The sequence below is a fragment of the Parasteatoda tepidariorum genome, chromosome 5 (genome assembly GCF_043381705.1).
Source record: "Parasteatoda tepidariorum isolate YZ-2023 chromosome 5, CAS_Ptep_4.0, whole genome shotgun sequence".
Taxonomy (NCBI): Eukaryota; Metazoa; Arthropoda; class Arachnida; order Araneae; family Theridiidae; genus Parasteatoda; species Parasteatoda tepidariorum.
Genome location: NC_092208.1, coordinates 23,413,253 through 23,423,552, shown reverse-complemented (window position 1 = coordinate 23,423,552; position 10,300 = coordinate 23,413,253). Strand labels below are relative to the sequence as shown.

General features: G+C 29.2%; 1 protein-coding gene across 4 annotated transcripts in view; it reads left to right on the top strand.

Annotated features, from left to right (window-relative positions):
• The window catches only part of LOC107442809 (very long chain fatty acid elongase 7), a 33,602-nt gene extending 24,284 nt beyond the window's left edge, over nucleotides 1–9,318 (top strand). For 2 of the 4 annotated variants that reach the window (XM_071181177.1, XM_043056064.2), the window contains exons 7-8: nucleotides 907–1,043; nucleotides 8,535–9,318. In XM_071181177.1, coding sequence (XP_071037278.1) covers nucleotides 907–1,043; nucleotides 8,535–8,723 — 326 coding nt within the window. In that variant the 3' untranslated portion in view covers nucleotides 8,724–9,318. Of the gene's footprint in view, nucleotides 1–906; nucleotides 1,044–6,948; nucleotides 7,323–8,534 lie in introns of those variants that run through there. The other 2 variants (XM_043056065.2, XM_043056063.2) reach the window with 1 other exon arrangement.
• Nucleotides 9,319–10,300: the final 982 nt, after the last annotated feature.

The following is a 10,300-nucleotide window of genomic DNA, read 5'->3' as shown; positions in this document are numbered from 1 at the left end:
ACGACCTGCGCGCGAAGTCGAGCACTTTACGGTAGCACAGTTTAACGAGGACCAATACCGCACACCCTCGATCCCTACGCAGACTGATCCAAGTGGTCACCCACCCGCACACTGACCGCAGCCAGTGATGCTTGACTTCGGTGATCTGATGAGAACCGTGTCTTAACGATCAGTCCACTGCGGGACAAAAAAGGAATTTAATAAATATGTCTAGTGGCTAGGGGAAATTTTTCGACTACAGAAAATCTTTGTGGGGTCACAGCCACCACCGAGACTTTCCATCCCTTGACCTGCCCACCAATTCGTATGCAATGACACTTTCTAATCAATACATTGGCTATAACTAATTAAAAAAATGTTTATTATTAGCTTTATATTTAATGTAAATAAATAATTTAAAGATTGCTTACAAATATTAGGGATAATGTATAAGATATAGTAAGAAAAATATCTTTATCATTTTTTATCTGCAATTTTTCGTGAAGCAAAAAATGTTAAAAAGGCATATTTACGTATTCTATAATGTTAACACGTAAGTTAATGTATTACGTTTTTTAGTTTAACTTATTAAAATTTTGAAAATAATTAGTAAAGCTAACATGTAATTACCAATTACTGTTCTTGCAAATGAATAAATGAAACATTCTCAGAAAGAAATATGAATCTGCAGATAACTTATTTTATATGATAGCTTTAGAAATATAACTTGGAAATTAAAATTTAATGAATATTTAATACTTGTTTTGCTGTGAGACACCGTTACGCGCCTCGATACATAGGCATTCTATAGAATATCTTAATATTTTACATTTTAACAACAAGGCAAAAATTGAAAATTTCAATGATGTTTTAAAAAAGAAATTTTATACTGGAATGATAATATAAATATGTTTTAATTCCTTTCAGCGTACTACGCCTTCGTTGCATGCGGTATTAACTTGTCAATTCATGTCGTAATGTATTTATATTACGGATTAGCTGCCTTCGGTCCTCACATGCGAAAGTATTTATGGTGGAAAAAGTATTTAACTCTCCTGCAGATAGTGAGTAGACATACCTTTATTTTAATTTCAAAAACAAGTAATATATAAAATAAAGATTTAAAGTCAATTCCGACTTAAGTCAAAAAGAAATTTTTTTAAATTTTAGTTTAGTATTAAATAATTAAAAAATTTTCGCCCAGATAAAACTAAAATTAATTAATTAAATTTAATTAATGAATTAATATTTGAAAAAAACTGTATCGAGAGTCATCCACTACAAGTTTAAAAAAATGTATTTGAACTTGAGGGAATGAATAAAAAGTAGTTAATTAACGATTGGAAATTTGAACAAGATATATAAATATATATAGGGAAAGTGTGAACTAATTGCAGGAATTGAGGANTGAATTTATTTTTGTGCCAATAGGTGGCAGCATGAGTCTTAAAACTTATAATAATGACAGTAAAAATAAACCTTTTTTCTGAACTTTTAATATTTTTACATAAATGTAATAATTAAGTTTTATTGTTAAATGTTATAATTTTAACTAAGAATAGATTAATATAAACCTTTAATTTTATATATTTCACTTTTGGTCGTAAGTTTAATTTGTACTTTTGTAATACTGTATGGTGGCAACACACTGGGTTGGATGATAAAATTGATGTTTTCAAAGGAATGCTGTTGATGTTCACGAGCTGAGGAGATGGTTGAAAAGCTCCTGGAAAAATTATTGATTATCCCAATGAAGTGATAAAATCCTTTTTAGAGTAGTGTAATCCGTGCCTTTGAGTGAATAACTTAACCCGAATGTATGCTACATGAGTTAGTGCTGGTGAGAAAAAGCTCACGTGTAGTGGCCACACGTGGCCTGGCATTATAGTGGTAGTTTTTCATCTACCAAACCTAATGGCTAAGAGTTGAGGAGGTGATATGATAAGTGCATAATCTCCAAGCAGTAATGTTAATATGGTATGGTATCGTATATCAGGGGCAAGATGTTAGCCCGTGGTAATCACTGATGTGCAGTTTGCTTGTTTGATGCTAGTCCCCTCGGACAACTTTTTTTCATATGTATTCGCATACCCTCCAACTTATGAGGATTTTGAAAATAATTCTTTCAAGTGGTAGCGAACCAAAATAGAAATTATTAAAGCAAATGGATCCCTCATAAAACTTTTATCAGAAGTTAAGAATCTAGCCATATGGCCTGCACTTTTATAAGTAATAGTGGACAAGTGACGCTAAAATCAATTTTTTTTTAAATATTAAGACATTAATTTTGCTACCGTCTGAAAAGAAGATTTCTGAAACTACGGAAATTCCGTAGCAGTCGGAGGGTATGTGTATTCGTAATGAATGTGTTATTTTTCGTAATTTTTAAAAATGTTTTTTAATCAAGTTCCTTAAGGACTTAATCCTTTTTTGAAGTAATTTAATAAACCCAGTTATTTAATCTAATACCTTAGATAAGATTTATTTTCTTTTTGTGTGATGAGGGTGTTAATTTTTACTTTGCAGGTAAACAGGTAAGGTATCCCATGCTGGAGAATCGGGGGATCATTAATAATTAACTTAGGAAAGGGAAGAAATACACAACGCGATGTTTAAATGTAGGGGAATAACTATACTAAACGGTACATTGCAGGAATTGAGGGAAAAAAAAGCACGTGGTATCAGACAGCTATAAAAGTATAAATTTGGTGACGTGGACAACACCTGCTACCACGTAATTTTCTTTATTGAATTTATCTGACGCAGCGAATATAAAATAATTAAATATTTAAATGTGCGCAATAAACTATTGTTTGTTCAAATAGTTTAAAATGATCATTGATATTATCTTTAAAATGTGTGAAGAACTGAATCTCTTATAGTAACATTTAAAACAATGACTAACGCTTAAATAATCAGAAAATTCAATTTCGTTTTTCGCTCATCCCTATTTAATTAATGAATTAATATTTGAAAAAACTGTATTAACATCGAGAGTCATCCACTACAAGTTTAAAAAAAATGTATTTGAACTTGAGGGAATGAATAAAAAGTAGTTAATTAACGATTGGGAATTTGAACAAGATATATAAATATATATAGGGAAAGTGTGAACTAATTGCAGGAATTGAGGAAAAAAAAAGCACGTGGTATCAGACAGCTATAAAAGTATAAATTTGGTGACGTGGACAACACCTGCTACCACGCAATTTTCTTTATTGAATTTATCTGACGCAGCGAATATAAAATAATTAAATATTTAAATGCGCGCAATAAACTATTGTTTGTTCAAATAGTTTAAAATGATCATTGATATTATCTTTAAAATGTGTGAAGAACTGAATCTCTTATAGTAACATTTAAAACAATGACTAACACTTAAATAATCAGAAAATTCAATTTCGTTTTTCGCTCATCCCTATTTAATTAATGAATTAATATTTGAAAAAACTATATTAACATCGAGAGTCATCCACTGCAAGTTTAAAAAAAAATGTATTTGAACTTGAGGGAATGAATAAAAAGTAGTTAATTAACGATTGGGAATTTGAACAAGATATATAAATATATATAGGGAAAGTGTGAACTAATTGCAGGAATTGAGGAAAAAAAAAGCACGTGGTATCAGACAGCTATAAAAGTATAAATTTGGTGACGTGGACAACACCTGCTACCACGTAATTTTCTTTATTGAATTTATCTGACGCAGCGAATATAANATTCATATGAACTCTGATTCCCTTTTTAACGAAAGCTCCTCACCAATTCTCCATGTCACGTGCAAAAGCATTTTACTCTGATTTCCCCTTCTCGGTCACTGCGATTTTTCGCATTGCGTACTGCTTTTTATCTTTTTTACCCCTCGCCTACTGAGGTTTTTTCTAGTTTTTTTTTCTCTCCTTTATTTTTCCTTTTTTGACAACTTTACTTTTTATTTTATTTCAAATCACTTTTGTTTCTTCTCATTCGCGCCTGATAAGTCTTGACAATGGATGCCTATCTTTGCACACTTGAAACATATCGAATGTTGTTTTCAATTGGCAATTTCTTGGTGTGCTTGATTTCTTCTTGTGAATGAAGCTTTCAATCAAGTTGGTGTTTATTTTTGTTTTGAAATCAAATTTCTCCAGAAATTTTCAAAATCCCATGTTGTTTCATTAAATAGTTTAAGAATTGCAACAGTGAGAAGCATGTTCGGTGAAAATATCCTGAAATAGTGGTTACGGTGGCAATAATATTTTTTTTTAATTGAGACAAAAAAATATTTCAACAAATTAAAAGTTCAACTTTTGTGTTGCTTACGCAGTCTAAAAATGTTTATGCACTTAAAAATTAAGATAAGTTTCTGCCGTATGTAATTACAATTGATAATTTTAATAATTATTTTTTTTAACTTTCTGTCAGCGCTCATCTATATTAGTAACTAAACTGTATTCACTGTTACACTTTTCAAATTTTTCTTTATCATAAAATCTGGTCTTGTCTAGCGAAACTAGCTCTTTTGTATTCGGAAATAAGAGCTCCATTAAAAATTATTAAAAAATAGGCTTTTTAATAACGAGGTGCGGATTAGATTTGTTAAAGAAAATTGAGGAATGGATTTCTGAAGCATTGCATTTATCATCGCTATTTAAAAAAGTTAGATAAAGTTGGAATCTTGACTAATTTTATTTGTTTATTCTCAAAAAAAAAAAAAAAAAAAAAAAAAAAAAAAAAAAAAAAAAAAAAGAGAGAGAGAGAGAGAAAAAATGGAATTTCATAAATATGCCTAGTGGCTAGGGGAAATTTTTCGACAAGAGAAAATCTTTGTGGGGTCACAGTCACCACCGTGACTTTCCATCCCTTGACCTTTAATATTTAAAACGACGCATATACTACGCGCTAAATTAAAGGGACATACTAGAATACGTCGTGATATGTGGAAAGACATATAATATTTAAAACGACGCATATACTATGCACTAAATTAAAGGGGCATACTAGAATACGTCGTGATATATGGAAAGACAAATAATATTTAAAACGACTCACATACTATGCACTAAATTTAAGGGACATACTAGAATACATGGAAAGACAAGTGATACGTGGAACGACACATATGCTACTCACAAAATTTCTGGGACATACTACATGTGTTTAATGCTTGCACTCTTAAACAACTCGTCTTAGGGTTCAATATTATGTTTCCACCAATGTCCGTAACAGCAGCAGTGTTACCTTTTCTACAGTGATGAGAATACATAAACTTTGTCTTTCACAAGTTTGCGTACCCTTAGCGCAGTATCCCAACAATGAAGGAACACTGCTATGATGGACAATGATCAGAACATTCTGTGGAACATATAGACTGAACTGGTTTGCTTTTGAGATGCCGGGTAACAAAGGGTTCTTTCATTGAACATTGTAGTATATACCAGAAACAGGGCAAGTGTATTTATCTTTATCATAGCATCATCCTCACACGTCTTTATTGTAGACATTAACTTATGTACTATCATTAATAATATCATCATTATCATCATAGATATATTATTAGTCTAAGATCTTTATAGATCGATACGTGATAATAAACAGTTTCTTTGAAACTGGTTGATATGGTGAATTGCTTAGAATTAGCTTGGGATATGTAATATTTCAAGATGTTCGTCATAAACCCTTCACCTAACTGATAGTTTGTATAGCGACGCCTCTAAAATTAAACTCTTTACTCCACACTTTTTAAAATATTCTAAAAATAATTATTTTCATTTGCAAGATTAGTCCAGGAATATGGGAAAATTTTAGAAAAAAAAATATCAGTTACAATTTTTGAGGGCGGGAGATTTTCTGTCAACTTTCTTTACATAAGAGAAGATTGAGAGCAATGATATAAAATATTTTATTAAAATTACCATACTGTGTAAAAAAAGAAAGGTAATTTTATAAATTTACTGATATTCAACGTAAATTTAAACAATGGAATCTTTGCAACAATAAACTAAAAATCACTAAAAATTCAAGTAAAAACTGAATTATAAGAGATGAAAAGAACTGGACATTCAAATCGCACTTAATAAACAACAAATCAATTAACACTCTTACCGAGATGGCAATAGGTGCCAAACTAAAGAAGCTACTTTCCGGAAAATACCGCGTCCTTCAACGTTTAAACTAGATCAGACTGGTGGTCAAATCTTTTCCCTTACTAAGACACGCAGATGGGAGAAGCAATTTTAACTCTCTTTAACTAATTTTAATTTGATAATTTCTCTTTAACTAATTTTAACTCTCTTTAATTCTCAATTTTAACTTCAATTTGAATACAAATTATAGAAGGCAGTAGAGAAAATTTAATTCAAACTTTTCACCGATATGTAAAGGGGAACAGTGTAGGGTTTAAAAGAATTTCAAAGCATCAATTTTTTGTACACATTCAAATGAAATCTCAAGTGAAAGGGAATGAAGAAAGGGAAAGTCAGAAGAAAGGGATGTCGAATATCGTTAAAATTTTGATCCTGTTTATTTTTTATGATGTACAAAGAAAGAAAAAACAAAAAAATTTTTTAAATATATAAATTTATAAGAAAGCTATAAATTTCATAAAAAACAGAAAAAAATAATCAAAAACTCAGAATGTTACAATACATAATTTGTGAGATTTGTAAATATTCTTCAACTATTCAACTATTCGAGTACGCAACTCTTTCTGATTCAATAAAAAAAAAAATTTAAATAAAAAATAATTATTTTCAATTTTTAATGAGACACCAACTTTAGTTCACATAAACTTTAATTTTAAAATACGAAATCTAAGATACAGTTATTGTTTTAGGTTGTGTTACTATTTCTTATAAGTATTATCTAAGATATTTCAACCCTCCGTAATAAAATATAAATTTATAATGTTCATAAAGTATTACCACAAATAATGTGTTTTATGTTTCCTAATTCAACTATAAATAAATTCATATTAATTTTCTTTTTCAGATGCAGTTTATCATTATCTTAGGCTTTGCATTGTTTGGGTTTTTAACTGGATGTGAACATGTAAACAACGGTGAAATAATTCTTTTTGCATTTGTAACTGTAGTTCTAATATTATTTCTAGATTTTTATGTAAAGTCATATCATAACAAAGTTACTGACAAAAGAGCAAAGGGAGTCAAAGTTTCATAGCTACAACAATGGAGCATTAAAACTATTTTCTGCTACATTAGATTTTAAAATTGTGAGCTTTGTATTTTGTACTGTATTGAGTATTTTGTACTGTATTGAGTATTTTGTACTGTATTGAGTATTTTGTACTGAAATACCTCACCGAGTTGTTTCAATTAAATAAAAAAAAATATTGCTCAGTCTAATATTTCTAATGAGTTATTTTAAAGCAAAATATGACTTCTTAAAACGTTAATGCAACAAAATTAGTTCTTATGATAATGAAATAATATCGGTGGCCAGTTGATCCACCATTTTAAGTAAGTGTACGGTTAAATAAGAGAGTATACGGTCAATTATTAAAATTACCATACTGTGTAAAAAAAAAGAAGGTAATTTTATAAATTTACTGATATCCAACTTAAATTTAAACAATGGAATCTTTGCAACAATAAACCCAAAATCACGAAAAATTCAAGTAAATACTGATTTATAAGTAGATGAAAAGAACTGGACATTCAAAGCGCACTTAATAAACAACAAATCAATTGACCATCTTACCGATATGGCAATAGGTGCCAAACTAAAGAAGCTACTTTCCGGAAAATACCGCGCCCTTCAACGTTTAAACTAGATCAGACTGGTGGTCAAATCTTTTTCCTTACTAAGACAAGCAGATGGGTGAAGCAATTTTAACTCTCTTTAACTAATTTTAACTCCCTTTAATTCTCAATTTTAACTTTAATTTGAATTTAAATTATGGAAGACAGCAGAGAAAATTTAATTCAAACTCAGCTTCACAGATATGTAAAGGGGAACAGTGTAGGGCTTATAGGAATTTCAAAGCATCAATTTCTTTGTTCATATTCAAATAAAATCTCAAGCGAAAGGGATTGAAGAAGAGGAAAGTCAGGAGAAAGGAATATCGAATATCGTTAAAATTTTGATCTTGTTTATTTTTTATGATATAAAAAGAAGGAAAAAACAAAAGTTTTTTTTTAATATATAATATTTATAAGAAAGCTATAAATTTCTTAAAAAGCAGAAAAAAATAATCAAAAACTCAAAATGTTATAATACATAATTTATGAGATTTGTAGATATTCTTCAACTATTCGAGTAGGCTACTCTTTCTGATTCAATAAAAAAAGAAATAATTTCAAATGAAAAATAATTATTTTCAATTTTCAATGAGACAGCAACTTTAGTTCACATAAACGTTAATTTTAAAATACGTAATCTAAGATATAATTATTGTTTTAGGTTGTACTACTATTTTTTATAAGCATTATCTAAGATATTTCAACCCTCCGTAATAAAATATAAATTTATAATGTTCATACAGTATTACCACAAATAATGTGTTTTATGTTTTCTAATGCAACTATAAATAAATTCATATAAATTTTCTTTTTCAGATGCAGTTTATCATTATCTTAGGCTTTGCAACGTTTGGGTTTTTAACTGGATGTGAACATGCAAACAACGGTGAAATAATTCTTTTTGCATTTGTAACTGTAGTTCTAATATTATTTCTAGATTTTTATAGAAAGTCATATCATAACAAAGTTACTGACAAAAGAGCAAATGGAGTCAAAGTTTCATAGCTACAAGAAAGGAGCACTATTTTCTTTTAATGATAATAATAATAATAGAAGTAATGAGTCGAAATTCTTTTCTTTTTAGATTTTATGAAACTTGAGATAATGAGCCGGGAAATTTTTAAATTTTTTTTATAAAGCTTGAGAGTCAATCATTTATTTTATTCAAAAGAAAAACCTTCCCAGTATTGTAAATAAAAAAGAAATAATTCATGTAATAATTTGATAAATTTAAAAACTATTTTCTGTAACATTAGATTTTAAAATTGTGAGCTTTGTATTTTGTACTGTATTGAGTATTCTGTACTGTATTGAGTATTTTGCACTGTATTGAGTATTTTGTACTGAAATACCTCACCGAGTTGTTTCAATTAAATAAAAAAAAATGTTGCTCAGTCTAATATTTCTTATGAGTAATTTTACAAGCAAAACATGACTTCTTAAAACGTTAATGCAACAAAATTAGTTCTTATTATAATGAAATAATATCGGTGGCCAGTTGATCCACCATTTTAAATAAGTATACGGTTAAATAAGAGAGTATACGGTCAAAAATTAAAACAATATGTAAGTATAATAAACTCATATTGTTCAAATGAGAGTGAATTTCCTTTTTAACTCTTACATGTTCTTACATAGTGTTGGTTTTATTATTGAAATCTAAACATATTCTAACATTTAACAAGAAAACGCAAACATATATGAGTTAATTCAATGGCACCTTTGATGGATAAATTATTATTTTAATTTTTTCATAACCATCGTTGAACAGCAGACTCAATTTTTTGGGCTTACGACTACTAATGTCCAACTCCGTAGCCTTGTAATTTTGAATCAATCCAAAAGACAAGAAAACATTCTGGATCAGTACCCCCAGAGGTTTAATTTGTTATGGGAACATGGAGTACTTTGTAACTCGACAAATTTATCGTGCATCAGTTACCATTTACTACACGTGATGGATAAATTAGCAACGTTTTCAAAACAAAGATGCTCACTGATTTTCTAGTAATAACTATGCGAGCCAATGAATTTTATTTGTAAGTGTTTTTTGGTCAAAACGATACGAACTTTAACTGTTAAGAACTTCTTCTGGTTAAAAGAATGAACAGATTTAAAACTATAAACAATCCATTTTAAAGCAAAAAGACGTTTAAATGGCAATTGGAAAAGACAGTAGATTGAGAAGCAGTTTTATTTAACTATTTTAAACCTGAACAAAAGATTTCACTGTTAAATTTTTTTTTTTAACTTAGAGACCCAGGAGTTAAAATTCAACTCATCTAATTCCTAAATATGTGTACTCGAATGTATAATTTATGTCCGCTGTTTGTTTCCAACCTCTATGTTCTACTTATCGGTTATATGGGCCAGACGTTGTCAACTTCTTTTTTGAATCGATGCACTCTCAGAAATAAAACTCTCACTTTAGACGATTAAGAAACTTTTTAGATACATTTCGTTAATTTTGAAAATAATTTCACCAATTCAATTCAATGTAAGGGAATAATAAATAAATAAATAAATATATATATATATCTCTTTCTCTCTCTCTCTCCCCCCCCTCCTCCTGGGAAGGGTTT